This window comes from Haemaphysalis longicornis, unplaced genomic scaffold (genome assembly GCF_048455015.1).
Source record: "Haemaphysalis longicornis isolate Haplotype H1 unplaced genomic scaffold, Haemaphysalis longicornis Haplotype H1 scaffold_3, whole genome shotgun sequence".
NCBI classification, from domain to species: domain Eukaryota; kingdom Metazoa; phylum Arthropoda; class Arachnida; order Ixodida; family Ixodidae; genus Haemaphysalis; species Haemaphysalis longicornis.
Window position 1 is genome coordinate 231,648,076 of NW_027526335.1, and position 16,653 is coordinate 231,664,728.

The following is a 16,653-nucleotide window of genomic DNA, read 5'->3' on the forward strand; positions in this document are numbered from 1 at the left end:
TGGATGAAAACATGGGGTACGCTACTTCGGCGTACTTAATTGACTATATAGGCGACCATTCAGAGTTAGCTATTACGTCCGAAAATTTCGCTTTGTTGAAGACAGTTTTGGTGAATTACAGCATTTCAGCAATGATGATTTCTTCGATTTGTTGGCAAACTTGTTACTTCGCTGTTGGTGCCACTGAGATTTTGGTGGCCCCAACCCGGCTGTTGCTGCCACGCATAATACGTCTCCGCGAAGTCGTACGGGAACCGTGGCCGCGCAGTCAAGTCCGCACACCGTTCATCAGCCATTATGTGCGATCAAGCAGCACGACGAGGACAGCGATACAGAACGACACGAACAAACGAACGTGTAGCACACGTACAAGGTGACCGGCGCCACCCTTTAACATGGAGTCGAAAAGAGGCCTACATATCGCTCCGAAAGAGGGCAGCACATGTGCACAAGGCCTATTGCTTCGACCGTTACAACATTCAGCGCACAGAATAGTTTGAAGAACTACTAAGGAAGTCCCACTGCGTGGAAAGTGTAAACACATGATATCGGTCAAGAGGAATTTTCGTGTACAGGGTCCGCGGTAAAATTTTGTGTCTGCTGTTTTGCTCTGCTGACCATGATAAATTCGGAATGACTAAGTCAGCAAGGGCTACTAACGTGCACGCTTGAGTGGTTTTATTTTTGTTGTGGAGGTGTGTTCAGGATTTTTAAAACAGCATTGCTCAGGACAGTTTCCAAACTCAGTGCATGCGACCCGGTTCTAGCGTTAAAAATGGACGAAGAAAACAAAGAGGACAGGACAGGCACTGTCCTGTCCTCTTTCTTGTATTCGTCTATTTTTAGCACTAAACCCATGTCGCACAGTTCACGCCAGCTCACCCTGCAGCAAGTTCTTCTTCAGTCCGTGCTTTTTCATACCTCCAAATTTTACTTTAGTACCCTGTTTATTTTACGTTTCCAGAGGTGCTAATCGTTGGCATGAATTCTTAATTATACATTTCCACATTAACACATGTTTTCAGTCATTTATATCGAGGACATCGCAGAACTGGAACCCCATTTCAGGACTAGATCCACTCTTGCGGGCAGATCATCGTATTGTTTATTACAGGAGTCTCGCCGCCTACAGAGAGCACATACAGATCGCCAAGGACAAGGCCCTAAGACAGGCATGTGCAGATGCGTCCCGCAAGAGCTTGTTCGGGCAACCATTCAAAGCCGCGTTTCGGAAGCACCGAGTACCTTCTGTTTTATCCCCTCTGCACTTACCGGATGATACGTCGACAACAAGCACATTAGAGTCGGCAGGTCTCCTCCTGAAAACTCACTTCCCTTCTGATTGCCATGAAGACGACACTCTGGCCCACAAAGCACTGAGGGTCGTCATTGCCACAACTAGATACCACGCGGAAGTCCACGACGAGCTTTTTACTCTGGATGAGTTGCGATTGGCCTCCAGAAAACTGAATTTGGGTTCTGCTCCGGGACCTGATAACATCACCACTCCCATGGTTCATCTTCTTGTTCACCACATCTCTTCGTTCCTGCTTCACGTGTTCAACTCTTGCCTTCTTCTTGGCTATTTTCCTCCTCACTGGAAGCAAGCCCACGTTAAATTTTTATTGAAACCTGGACTTCCGCCAACGGAGCCTTCTTCATACAGGACAATATGCATTACGTCGATGATTGGGAAGCTGCTAGAACGAATGCTAAATTCACGATTTTACTATTTTCTACACCGTTCAGGGCTCCTTCATCCACATCAGTATGGCTTTACCTTGGGACACAACACAACAACCGCTTTGTTTGATTTGCGTAGCCGTCTGCAACACCATCGAGACCATGGTGGTCTGTCTCTTGTTATATCCCTTGATTTCGCTGGGGCATTTGACACTATTTGGCACCCCCGACTTTTGTACTTTTTTCGCACACACAATTGCCCTAGAAACATCTATGAGCTGCTAAAATCTTTCCTTGATGGGCGCACTGTTCGTTACGAGGCGTTCTCAGGAAACATTACCCACTTCACAACAAAGGGGTCTCCTCAAGGTTCTCCCATTAGCCCGCTTTTGTGGAATGCCTATATTTTTGACATGCTCTGCATTCCCATGCTGGAAGACACGTATTTACAGGCCTACGCAGATGACACGGTTATCGTCATTCACGCGCGCACGCGCCGTCAACTAGAAGCCACTGCCCATGAAACGCTTTCCAAGATTACTACTTGGGCAGAGAAGGCGAAGCTAAGGCTAAACCCTTCCAAATGTTCTTGCCTCCTCGTTTCAAGAGGTGACCGAGGTGCGATACGGAAGCCTACCATCAGACTTCTTGGTGTAACCCTCAAGCAAGTCACCGAAATGAAACTGCTAGGAGTCGTATTTGACAACCACTTGACCTTTGTGGCCCACACCAATCATTTAAAATCAATTGTTGAGAAAATGGCTGGTTCACTCACTAGATTTGCACGCATGCACACCCTCGTCAACCGTTCTCATCTGCGTCAACTGCATCATCTGGTCGTCCTTCCTGCAATTTCCTACGCCGCTCCCGCTTGGTGGCACTTAAATCAACACCATAGTTTAAAAGCTCGAGCTCACTCATTGCTTAGGTCATCATTGTTCGCGATCACGGGAGCTTACACCACGACGAGGACAGCAGCCCTTGAGGTTATCGCCAATGCGCTCCCGTTACACATTCACCTTGACATCGCTGTGCGCATCTTTTTACTGTTTCATCATCGACAATCAATCACATTCCACTCGGTTTCCTTCAGACCTGCCGACGTAGACCTTCCCATCGGTCTCGCCACTCACCCTGCGCGACGTCTTCGTGTCCGAAGTGGCCGCCTGACGAGCGCGGAGGCGAACCAGCGACTTCATCTCTCCGCTCTCCACGCTTTCACAGACGGTTCCCACACACCCACTGCGGCTGGAGCAGCCTTTGTCATTCTGAACGGGCCTGACCGCGTGCACGCCGTAAGAAGGTTCCGTTTAGTTTCTCCCACTACATCCTTTGACGCTGAAGTGATAGCCCTGCAAAAACTCATCGAGTTCCTCCTGGACAATAGGCCTTCCTCTCCTGTCAATATATACTCTGACAGTCTTTCTGTACTTCTGGCACTCAACAATCCTTTCAATAAGTCCTCCACAATCCATCAATTGAAACAGGACATTCTCTTGCTCTCGAACTCGGTCTCCTTGGCCTTGTACCATGTGCCAGCGCACTCTAACGTGTGGGGAAACGAAATCGCCGACGCAGTCGCGCGAAGTGCTGCTACGCGAGGACAGGATGTGTGCGGGAAAATATCCAAACATATGGTCCGCTCGTCGCTATTGAAAGCAGGTCGCCTATTGTGGCAGGAGGCGTGGTCATCGAACAACAGTGACACAGAATTATTCCGCTGGACTCCGAGTGTTCTCAATCTGCCTGTTGCTTTTCCGCCGTCTAAAAAACTTACTCACCTTATAACTGGACATGGCCGATTCCCTCACTATTTCTTCCGTCTCGAACTTACGCCGGACTGCCTGTGCTTTTGCGGTGCGGCCGCCACTTCCGTCTCTCACTATCTGACGCAGTGTTCAAAAACGTCATCATACATTCAACGACTGCTTCGCATCGTGCGGCCACCACTTGAACCGCCAAACCTTCGGCATCTATTGGATAATTCTGAAGCCATCCAGATCCTAATCGAGCTCGTCGACTTCATTTCCCGTTCCTTACCCGACGTGTGATGCCGGTGTGTCTCCAATGGTCCTTCATCGGCGACGTACCATCCACAAGCCTGGGCATTCCTGCGGCCCAACATGTCACGTGTGATCTGTGCGGCTCTCCAGTGCGTGTGTTTTTTTTTTTTTTCCCTCAAGTTGTGTTTTGTGTGCACATGACAGGAAACACGTGTTCTCTCTGGAGTCCTGTTCCCTGGGACAATTCGTGCGTTTCTTCAGCGTGGTATCGTTTTTTTTTATCGCGTGTACCATGTGACAGTGAGTGGCAGCAGTGTTTACGCTGGACCCAGTGACTTTCTATTTATTACCTTTACAGTGCCTCGGCGGTGCTTCGTTTTGTATTTTCTGGATACTGTGCATAATGTGTTCGCTGTTTCAGCAGGGCGTCGCAGTTAGATATTCTCGTGAACGGGAATACCCCAACTGGACTTTCATTTTAAAACAGCTACTTCTAGACGGACATTTGTGGCGAACTTTATAAGTGAAACACCATATGTATTTGTATTTTTTTTTTCTCCTCTGCTGCCTCTCCGGGTTTTGTTTTTCACGCTGCTAGCTACTACATTTTTCAACTGCACTTCACAATTAGGACATTTTGCTACCTGTTTTCTTTGTTTACTTTCATTCACATCCTTGATTGCCGACTCTCTTCTCACGTTCTATGTACCTGCTGCCCGAGCATATGAAACGTGAAAAGTAGTTTTTTTTTTTAACCCTGCAAATTGGCTTTCATTGAAAAAAGAGAAAGTTTGGCTTTTAGCCCCATTCATTTATTTTATATTGGCTTTAAACCTGCCATAGCCTTGCTGGAGCGGGTATTGTTCCCCACTTTATTTTTCTTTATTCTTGGGGGGAGGGGGGGAACACGGAATCTTAAAAGGAATTAAAAGGACTAACCGTGCCATTGAAGAACCCTCACAGTTCGAAAAACTTCTGTTGACACTGTTTAAGAGGGCATTATCTATTCATGTAACATCAACCTTGCTGCATTTGTTTTATTTCTTGTGTAACTTGACCCCGCTCCCCTCTGTAAAGCCTCCGACCTTGAGCGTAAAATAAGTAAAATGAAATGAAATAAACGAAAATCCTTTATTGCCAAGGTTTTCCGTCCGAAGTACGCACCTCATACCTTTCTGATAGTTCATGAAAAAGGCAGTTTTAAAGCAAAGCGTTCTACCTCTACCAGCCAACGGTTCTTTCGTGGCGTGCGGGACAAGAAACTTCTAGCGCGGCTGCGGAGGCGAAGGGCGGTTATCACGCGCGGAGCAAAGTGTAGATGGCATGGAGAATTTACGTAGCATCCCCCGCGCGCTCACGGCGGCGACCACACCGGCGCGACCCTCCTTTGTTGATTGCCTTAGCGACGGTTGCTTTGGGCCTGTTTAGGCGCAGCTTCGCGTCCATTGCGCGCTTCCTTCGCACTGCTTGATTAAATTGTTCGACAGCACCTCCTGGGTAACCCGGACACGACGGAATGAAGTGGTCGTACGGCAAAGATACGTTAAAGATTAGTTTGCAGGGCGGGAAGGCAAAATGTAGAGACCGCATACATATATCTCGCCACGGACGGGACTCCGTTTTTAAATTCGTGAAGACCAATTCGGCTGTGTTTAACAGGTGTTAAAAAAGGCGAAAGGAGCAACTGGTTCTGATAAATAGCGATTATAAGAATTCCCTCAGCTTTCTCGCAATTTCCAAACTTACTAAAGTACCTAGTTTAAATCGGCATAAATGGGAATCACTCAGTTCCCATGCCGAATCGTTTCGGCGTCTGCGCTTGTGTCGCGCGGTGGTGTAGCCCCGAGCTAGCACATCAGGATGGCTATAGGTTCCGCTGTCTCACCCTTCCAATGACCCTGCTCGCGGTTTTCTTTCTGCCGACGCACGTCCGGGTTACAGCGGCGGCGTCCACCGCTCTAGCCCGGCCGTGGCCGACGCTTCTGCGTTCGGGACACCGCCCCTGCGAATTCTAGGTAACGGTAGGTAAAATCCCTTGTTTCACTCTTTGTAGAGCCTCGTGTATTGCGCTGTTCTGTCTACTTCTCGTTCCTTTGTTTTTGTGCTGTATTTCTTTGCTCACTGATTTTTAATCATGAACGTTCACCAACTCGCCCAAACACAGTCCTCTTGAATAACGGTGTTTTTTCAGGAAATCGAAGCGTAGCACTGTTGGCGTAGCTGAGCAGCCGCTGCTCCTTTTACGTAGACCGGAGCTCTTAAACCGACGGATTCAACGCTGCTTCTGGGTCCAAAACGCTTTGTTCGCAAGCAGGTCTTATCATTCAAAGAGGTTTGCTTTGTTCATTTGCTCTTCCGTTCCGAAGCATTTTTTTTTATCTCAAAGGTGTCATTTCTCTTTGTCTTCTCATTTTCTTTGAGCTCTTCGCGACTCAGTCCATCCACTCCTCGGTCCATCCTGAACATCCGCGTCAAATGGTACGAGTTGCGTCTTGAATCTGTTCCTTTGCGTGGCAAAACTGGCTTGTGTTTACTTTTTTTACGTGTAATTCTCTTAAAAGGACCGCTAGCGTTCGTTGCTTCGGATAGCCGATGACCAGTGGTCAACTCGTCCAGGTTATTTTCTAGCCGCAAATGTCTCATTTCAGTCACAATCACTTCTGTTTCATCTGAGCAGTCAATGTACGCCGGATGGCGCTTGGTTGCATATTGGCGGTGTATCTTTCCAATTCATTTCTGGTCGACACTGGCCGTCTTGGTGTGTTCTGCTACGATGTAATTGTTTCCGTTGCCACTTTCCGTATTTTCTGTAATATTCTCTTCCTTGTTTTGGCGCTGTGTAAGATCTCATCTAATTCGAGTTTTAGTGGATGTAAGCAGAGCTTTCCGATTAGTTCCGACATTAGTTCGCATGACTCGTTTGAATTTTGTCGATATCTCTGTGCTATCCAAGTCAAATGCTGTAATAATCTTGGATTCCAGGTGCTCAATAGCCACTGTATTTTCCAAATCTATGTTAATCTGGGTGAAGGAATCGTTTTGTTCAGTCAGAGTTTTTAGAAGATCAGTTTGCTCACGCATAGGTGGTTGCTCAACGAAGACAAAGTCTTCAACCTTGCCGATCATTTGCTTTAGTTGCTCCCTGACGATCCGCCGTCTTTCATGCAGGGCCTCTGTGGTCCAGTGCGGCGCCACAGACGTCAATCGGGATGGCGATCGGACGCACGGGGCAAACATCGGTGTGATCATTCCGGCAGGTATGCAGCCGCGAAGCTGCACCTAATATGTGTCGGGATGTTCCCAAGCTCTCTCAATGGGTTCGCTGGAACGGCGTCCTCTTTCTTGTTCCCCATAGGTGAGGAGAAGGCAGTCCAAGACAGTAAGACAAATACGCTCGGAGTCGCTCACCTCTGGAGGTTCTTTGGCGCTGCGTTTCGGCACCAAAAATGCGGAAAAATGTACGCACCACCGATACCCGTTGCAATTTGTCTGTTTATGGACCAAGCCAAACTCATGATGATGATGGGTACAAGCGAGGCTAGGCGCCATTCTTTTACACACAGATCTCATTTGCCCAGATCAAAAGGTTATAATTAATAAAATTGAGCCGGCACAAAATTTATAAGTTCCAGTTTAGCAGCCAGTACAAATTTAGCAGTTGCAGATTAGTCGAGGCATTCCAGTGTTAGTGCTTTGTGTAATAAAATCGAACTGTATTGTCTCGCTTAAGGAAGAGTAAATTGTAAACTGGAAATTTCCTACCTTCTTTATCCCGGAAATTATAAAATATACCGTGTTTTTGAACAGACCGACTTTTGGAAGTTTTGAACTTTCCCGCGAAAACAACTTAAAACATGAGAATACAGTGTCACAAAAGTTTCCACAATGTTCACGAAACTTTTTTCTTAATCGATTGCATACAGAACTCCATTACAACCAGTTGTAGTGTACTGAGTCCACTGTGAAACAAGAGCACATTTTGTTGAGAACATCAAACTAATTGAGTTTTTGTGTTTATACTTATAGAAATAAGCAATGCACAGCCTATAAAATCTTTTCAGTTTAGGCTACCATTGACATAAATTTGCTTTTTCCGCTCTCTTGGATTCCTTTTGCGCCTTTTTGTTTTTGTTCGCAGTGAATTTAAGAAACCCTTTTATAGAAATTTAAAACGCACCCTTCCTTGTAGTCAGAGCAAATGCACGCGGTCTAACCGGCAATTTAAAACGCACCCTTCCTTGTAGTCAGAGCAAATGCACGCGGTCTAACCGGTGTTAGGACTAAAAACTTTGTGTAACACAATGTCAGAGAAAGGTCCCGTAAACGTACATCGGTGGGTTTTTGCCCCAAATGGTGAATAACGACTTTAAAATGAACAGCGCAGCACACGATGCACCTGAACCCTACACCTGGGCGACAAGCTTAAGCCAAACTCGTAGCAATTTTTCTGAGTCTTCAAGCGGTCTCCGTTACGTTGTACTCCCACTCGAGATACAACTTTGTTAAGTGAATTCTTGGGCGCAAACACCGTGCCTGCGGTTGAAATTTTTTTCACCTAATACATTTTGTCCAACTTTGTAATGGCGCTTTCCCCCCTCAATATTTTCTTAAGTCAATATTAAGTCACAATGTGCCCAGCTGCCGCCCTTAGCCGCGCCTAAACGTACAACACCGTACAAAATAATTGTTTAAGGCTTATCCTGAACTTCTACACAACACAACACGCCTCAGCGCTCTATCATGCCTTTACCGCTCATCACAAATTTAGAGATTGCCCTTATTGTGGCAGTTTCTTTGTGGATGTTTCAAGTTTTTCTGCTTAGCCCTAATGTGTAAAATATGTGGTGCCTACAGTCAAGCGCACGTATAACAAAGTCGGCCTTACCGCTGAATTCGTTCGTATTATCCGAAGTTCGTTATTTTCTGCGTGTGAAAACGCGGCACACATACGGCCGGCGGAATGACGCGGCCGCAGACATCGCCTGGACTTCTATGGGATATGGTTTGGGAATACGCCGCGTGCGTGGCGCGCGGCGATACAGCCATGAAGCGAAGCTTGCCGCTAGCTCGGCCCAAAAAGAAGTTTCACAAGGGGAAAAATAGGTCATAATATATGCTTTATTGTCATATGAAAACAAGAGAGAGAGAAAGCTCTTTTTTAGAGAAGAAAGCCAAGACGTTTGCCGAATCTCAACACCGACATGCTACTCGGCGAAGGAAGGGGTAGGGGAGAATAGAAAAGGCCCTATAGGTAAGAGAGCAGAGAAAGAGGAGAAAAGAAGTAAAAAAGAAGCAGAACAGGCATCACGCAGTTTCTGTGAACAGTTCGATGAACATCACGATCACAGTGGTATTTTACATCATTTCAGTGACGCCGATCCAGTCCAGGAATTCATATAATTCCACTAGGGCTTCGCGTTGAGCTGATGGGTACTGTTAGAGTGCCCAGTAAATGTCGTATGAATTGTCATTGGTGCCGTTGTGCTTCGCGGTCAACGGGTCGCCATTGGTATTGGTTTTCTCCGACTCCCTAACACTAAGATTACTGTTACAATTGCTGCGTCGTGCAGTGCGCAAAATGTGCTGAATTTGTGCTAAACCACTCGCCTCCGGTTATTTCCTTTTCTTTTACTGCGCATTACGAATCCTCTGGTCTTCCATAGAAGAAGAAACATGATGAAGCAAGCCTGAGACAAGCTGCCAACAAGATAAAAGACCCTTGCTTAAGTGACAGTGACGAAGACGATTAAAAACGCAACTCTCCCGTGCTATGCACTTGTAGGGTGCCTTCAGCATATGCTAGCAGGGCTAACGATACCCATGACTACGGCGCAGTGGCTGCTCCCATCACAGCAAAAAGTAAAGCAAAGCGGACATGGACCCACGAAATAGATTCATAATTGTAACACTTTCACCATTTGTCACAAGTACTGCAGCGTTATTTGTGATCGAAAGGTTATTGTTTTCTTTTCCGGGTGTCATACTTCAGCTTGCATATCAACACCATCAGCCTTTCTACTCCCGCGGCGTCTTCAGCGAGGTATAAGTTCCTCTGGGCGACCGTACCCGCAAATTTTGCAAAAAGCTTTTTTTTTCTTGCACAGGACAGTATTCTTTAAATTAAAGACGAAAATAAACCCCTAGTGCCGAAAGGGCACCCTCTATGATGGTAAAAAAGTTATTTAATAATGGGAGACCTTTAAAAAGCTATGAGTAGTTTTAATCAGGAAATTTACAACCCTGACCAGTTTTTCAACTTCTTAGTAATGTTTACATTCACCTTCAACCTGTACACAACATGAATTAGTGGAATAAAGGCGTTGTTTTTGTTCTCTTACGTATTGATGCTGCATGACGGGACCCTGGTAAGTCCGAAGCAAAAACTCTTCACCGGCAACGGAACTTTTTTCCAAGTTCAGCATTAGATCCTCGGTTATTTTAAGCAGTTTGCCGCCACTATCACTCCGATGCTGAATAATCTTCGGGATAACAACTGTTTGGCCAGTACCCACTGAAACAATAGCAAAAAAATTCAATATGCATCTAAATATTACTGATCTTACTGAACGTTCTCTCGTCCTGAAAATAAAAGTTAACATGGCTTATGAGAATATTAGGGCAAACAAGCGCACGTATAAACCAGACGTTTCTGGCTCTTTCAGAGTGCAGCCCTTTTCTTGCAGTTTTAGCGGAGGCATGCGGACATTTCCTGGGGAACTGTGGGACCGGGAGGCTGTTTGGGTGTCTAACTTGCTTTGACAATAACTAAGTAGTCTTTATTATTTAATGTGTAAAAAGCCATACTTTATTAGTGTACTTTCGGGAGCGTTCAAGGTGTCTCACTACTTAATACTACGCAGGGTTTGGCTATGCTGCACACCGAGCGCCGTCCCGTACATGCTCTGTTTTCGCCGAAATACTGTACTGTGAGACTAAGTTTTACCGTGCCGCTCTTTTGGCGGCCGATTGCTGTACCCGACTTTGCCATCTTAAAAGTTTTGCGGCGGTAGGTACTTTTTATTTCCGTACAGGTTGACGTGTCCTAAAATTACCGACGTAACTCGCGCAGGCATCACCGTGCCGTTGGCGACAGCTTTAACAACGAATGCAGCCACAAGGCCTTCCTTCAATAGATCAGTGGAGGGCGTAACGGCAACACGAGCGTCTGCATCAGTGCGGTCTATTCATGCAGATATTCTGCTGATGATTGATTGTAGGGTTGAACGCGCCAAGCAACACAAGCGATGAGGCGCGCCGTAGTGGACGGCTCGGGATTAATTTTGTCCATCTGAGGATCTTTAACTTGCGCCGAAATGTTGTACACACGGGCGTTTTTCCTTTTCGCCTCCATAAGAAAAACGGCCGCCACGACCGGAAATCGAACCCGCGTCCTCGTGCTCAACAGTCACAGAACCACCGCGGCGGGTATGCAGATATTTCTTGCAGGCCCGACGTGTCGCCTCAACCCGCCGCGATGGCTCAGTCGCTACGGCGCTGTGCTGCTGAGCCGAAGGATGCAGCGGCCAAATGGGGGCGAAAAACAAAAACGCCCGTATATAGGGATTTCGGCGCACATTTAAGATCGCCAGGTTGTGGACGTGAATCCGCAGACCTCAACTGTAAGGCGCGTTTCATACCCTGGTGTGGCTTTGGCCCGTAATTCCACCATTTTTTTTGCATCTGAGTGCAGCCCCGAATGTGTCGTGTGGTCGACCGGCGCACTATCAGGGAACATTTGACTCAGTTTTAGGTTTCGCCTTTTTCTCAACTTTCTTTAGCAAGCAGCTGTAAATTTTCGTGGCCGATAATACTTGACTTTTCCCACTAAGCCTTGTGGCCTGTTGCGTCCTCGTGCTTACCGAAAGCATTCGACGCTGTTGGTTTCTTTTCCACATCGCTCTGATGCTGCCTCAGTCTTTGTTCGAAGTTGCCCGATTCACGTATGTATGCGAAGTCCCAATTTCCGCCGGAAATCTTGTTGACTACGCCAGGGAAGAATTCTCTCACAAGCCTGTCCTTACCCCTCTCCCCCCCTTCTCCCGAGTGTGTGCGTCTGCTTACACACAGGCACGTGCATCACCTCAACGCCATAACCGCGCAGCACGTGAGGGAAGGCTTCGCTTATCCAAGGGACGTACGATATTGCAGCAGAACAGATTTTATAGTTATAATTGCGTAAATGTGGACAATTGGTTGAATGGAATTTCTAAAAAACAAAAAATTAGAATTAAAGAAATTTAGCTAAACTGAAAATGTGCTCAGAAATAAAATATGCGTCTTGCTCATCTCCTCCGACCGAAAAAGATTAAACTAAACATGACTGGTAAAGAATACTGGAAGTACAAATGAAAAAAAATAGCCACAATGAGCACCGGGTTACTCACGGAATTGCCACAACAATGCACAATTGCCGGAAGTAACATACTTGTAGTTATAGAAGCGTAAATGAAGATATTTGGCGGAACAGAATTTGAAAAGCAAAAAAATAAAAACAATGCAAAAAAACTTACAAAATGAAGTGACGATATAAAAAATTCGCATGTACACGTAAAAAAATGAAGGTTCAACTACGAATGCCCGGGGAACGCTGGAAATTCGAATGAAAAGATTAAGGAAAAGGGGAACAACCTACACCTTGCATTCCATCTACGGAAAACTATAACTAAACTAAAACTAAACTATAACTATACCATACTATACTAAACTATACTATATTATTCTGCACTATAATATAACTATAACTAAACTATATAACTAAAGCCCTTGAAACGCAATAACAGTGTAGACTTTAATCATTGAAGAGAAGAAACAAAAGGAAACTTCGAAACAATAAATTATCCTACCGTATATGGCGACTCATAGCGAAATCTGGGTATAAAAAGCTCACAATTCGTAGAAGTGGCGTAAAAATGCTACAAATTAGTAGATAATTCTCGGAATTGCCGCAGTTTTATTTTTGCCTTGGCGAAAGACTAAGGATACGCAAACGACACCGTGTAGTCTGCAGGGAATGGCTACACGCTAAACTTCCCATATTTTTCGGCATCGGCTACAAAGCCAGCGTGTCTGCTTGCCTTCATGATGTAGAGGTAACGCCTCTAATTTATGCACACGTGTTCCGGGTGCTGAATGCGAGCTGCTTGCGGCCCCACCAAACAGCTACCCTGTTCGAGCGTGCTACCCGGTTCGAGCGTGCTGCAAGTTTTGTGTAAAGCCCTGGTGCTGTGTAAGAAAGCTTTCCTTCCTCAGACAGGGTACAACATCAAGGAGAACGGCCGCCCGTGGGCGCTTGCTGTCGCTGACTCAACCTCGGCGGCTGCAAAATACGAAACAAATAGTTCTACGTGTTGAGACGTGCACCTGCGAAGTGGGCGTGGCAGCCCCATCTCTCAGAGTATACGAGCGCCGCTGCTGCTGCTCCCACGATTTCTGAAAAGAGTGTTTGCGTGTGTCTGTACTGGGTTCGGGCCGCATGCAAAAGCGCTAGGAGAACTGTTTGACCATTATCCCTTCGGGGATAAATACGCGGTTCCTCCGGACGCAGACTGCATTCTTTTGACAGCATCGAACCACGCTGTCGCTCTGTTCGAGCCATGCTCTAAAGCCCACCCGCATCGTCGCCGGTCCCCTCTCGCTATGCAGTAAACCAGTTAAATTTGTCTTTGGCGTCTTGTCGTCATCACCGAGGCCGCAACTATTGCTGGCTGCTCGACCACCAGGCTGCCACACACGACGGAGCCCGTTACGAGGATGCCTTCGCGAATGCAACATAGCTCAAACATAGACCGATGACGTCCTGTCAAAATGACGTCAAAATAACCGATAACTGCCAGGTAACTGTGGACGGATAACTGCCAGATCAAAGCCTGCAAGACTGGCGACAGCAAGGTTTATCGAATCGCGTCAGAATCCGACCTGCGCGTTTTCTTGTAATCACCACGTCTGGCACTATCATCGTCACACGCGACTGCGCTCTTGTACTTACACGTCGTTATTGTCCCTTGATCAATTCAAATCCTCGCTGAATGACGACCATCGTTCCTTGATACATTTTAATGCCCGCAGCTTGCGGAAAAATTACGATTCCAATTTTAATTTTATAACATTGCTTGACAATTTCGGAAACTGAGCTTTGCAGTGCCGATAGAGATTTGTATAATTTTCCTACCTACGCTGCAGAATATTGTCACTGTTCACCCAGTTGCCATGGCGGTGCGGCAATTTTTATTTCCCCTGACATAACGTACACGCATAGGCACGACTTAGCGATAACGACTGCGAACTGTGAGTCAGTATGGATTTAGGCCCGGCGGCCATTTTTTGCACAGAACAACAAGAACCTTATTGTTGGCTCTGTCTATCCCTCGCCGTCATCATCTGTTGCAGAATTTATAACCGCCTTTAGTAACATTCTAGATACCATATCTTCTGAAAACAAGAATGTGTTGCTTGTAGGTGATCTCAATATCAATTTCCTCGATACCAACTCCAGTTCATATCTTGCTTACACTGACTGTATTTCGGGATACGGCCTAGAATCACTTGCTACTTCTTGTATGCTACTTCTTGTATGAGCATTTGCTCATACAAGAAGCAGCAATTTCGGAAATTCACTATTGGATCATGCTCTAACTAACGTGGATGCATCACCTGCCTCTGGCGTTATCAGTGTGGATATCACAGATCACTACCCAATCTTTGTCACTTTAAATGCTATTACACGTCATGACACTTATGTGACCACACGCTTTGAACAAGATAAATTTATTAATGCCATTTTTTCTACTAATTGGTCAATGATCAATTCGATACCTGATCCTGGAGCAGCGTTGGATACATTCAACACACTGTTTTTGAAGGTGGTCTCGGATAGTACTGAAACCGTTCAGTGTAAAAAGAAACACAAACATCCGTGTATCCCCTGGATGTCTAGTGCATTACATGGGAGTCTAAGAAAAAAGGATAATCTTTAAAACAGACAAAAAGACTACCATTCAATGCCACCTTACAACGTCGTTATAAAACTTACTGCAATGTCTTGACGAGCCTACTGAAGGAAGCCAAGTTAATATTATAAAGTATTTACCATTATTCAGAATAATCTTAAGAAGCAATTGCAACTCATAAATAATTTCCTAAATAAACCATCGTCATCTACTCCATTTTCAAGAATTAATATTAAAGGCATCACCTATGAAGAGCCTTCCTAAATTGCCAACGCTTTCAGCAATCACTTCTCCTTCTCCTCAAACAACCTAACATGCGCGTTTACCCTACTCTTTTTTTCTCGGTCCTGTCGCTCCACATGAAGTTTATTTGACGATCGGGAACCTGAAAAACTGCAGCTCTGGTTTTGATGGAAGAAGTGCCCGTCATCAAAAACTGGTTGCTAATTTCATTTCTGAAAGTATCAGCAATATAACCAACCTTATCTTCAGAACTGGCTTTTTGCCAACGTTCTTAAAAGGAGCAAAAATTGTTCCAGTTTTTAAAAAGGAAACAAGCTTTTAATTATCAACTATCATCTGATATCAATTCTTTCCTCGATAAGCAAGATTATTGAGAGGCTTTTGGTAAAGCTACGGAACGGCTACTGCGCAGTCAATCTACGCATCACCAGCCCACTCGACAACCTCCACGCCCCCTGCCTCCAACATAAATAGCCGGCTCGGCTTCTGGAACTTCAGTGGGCACGGGAGCAGTGCTTACGGCATGGCTCCAAAACAACCCGTTTTTCTGCTGCAGGTGTGTAATCAATATTCCCTACATACTAAAAAAAGTGATGACATATGTTTGCTAGTGTTCCGGTGCCCACGAACATTGCGTAGCATTGTGTGCGACTCTATTTCTATGTCTTTTTTATTATTGCGCTCTGGAGACGTCGAGAGCAACCCTGGCCCTACCACTCGGTCGAAAACGCTTTTGCAAACTGAATCATTACCAGATAATCCCGGTGAACAAACGAAAGTTATGTTTGAATTTTTGAAAGACCTGCATGCACGTGCTGTGCAAAGTTCGAAGTGTCAGGAGGATCTTGCTGCCGACGTAAAGGAAATTAAAACCTGTCAGAAAAGCATTGAAGGTGAAATGGCCAGTATAAACAGCAGACTTGATGCACTGGAAAAGAAATCGGGAACATTTGAACACTTCGGGCAGGAGCTTTCACGTATGGAAGCCTCTGTCGAACAACTTGCAACTGCGAACACCACTTTAACATCCCGCTTGGACGAGCTCGAGGACAGATCGCGGCGCGATAATTTAATCTTCCATGGTATCGCTGATTCCAAAGAAAGTTGGGAGCAGACTGAAATAAAACTACTGACAGCACTAACACAAGTTATTGATTCGTTTCCTACAGGTTCGATTGAACGCGCTCACCGTCTAGGTACATACTCACCAGGAAAATGCCGTCCAATTATAGCTAAATTTTCTAACTACAAAGTTAAGGAGAAAACGCTGTCCTTTCGTACCGAGCTAAAAACTAACAATATTACTGTGAGCGAAGATTTTTCTCTTGCTACCCGTAATGCCCGCAAAAAATTACTAAACTTCGGTAAAAGTTGGCCTGGGTCACCTAAATTTCAACTACGTCACAACAAACTATTCGTCAACAAAAAATGTTTTATCTACGACGCAACCACCGATAGCGTGCAACAGATTGAGCAGCGTGATGAACCCGTGAGCCAGAGCTCAGAGCCTCCGCAGCCCATGACTAGCTAGGAAAGCGCGAGGGGAAGTGGCAAAATATCGCAGTCAACCTCTGCACCCAAAGTATCTGTCCTTTTTTCCAATGTACGAGGCGTGCTCAACAAACATCACCAGTTATCATGTGCTGTCGACTCTTGTTCAGCTGATATCGTGGCATTAACTGAAACCTGGCTTCTCGATCACGTCCGCGACCAAGAAATTTTTGACACCTCAACTCAGTTTAACATATACCGTTGCGACAGGACTGCGCGTCGCGGTG

General features: G+C 45.7%; 2 protein-coding genes across 2 annotated transcripts in view; one reads left to right on the forward strand and one right to left on the reverse strand.

Moving 5' to 3' along the window:
* The window catches only part of LOC144176045 (venom metalloproteinase antarease-like TtrivMP_A), a 258,958-nt gene that overhangs the window by 236,603 nt on the left and 5,702 nt on the right, over positions 1–16,653 (reverse strand). The window contains exon 2 of the mRNA XM_077705165.1: positions 10,025–10,197. Within this exon, the coding sequence (XP_077561291.1) occupies positions 10,025–10,197 (173 nt within the window). The remainder of the gene's footprint in view (positions 1–10,024; positions 10,198–16,653) is intronic.
* On the forward strand, positions 15,657–16,406 carry LOC144173781 (uncharacterized). The gene has a single exon (XM_077702046.1). It carries the CDS (start codon positions 15,657–15,659, stop codon positions 16,404–16,406), a length of 750 nt encoding a protein of 249 aa, XP_077558172.1.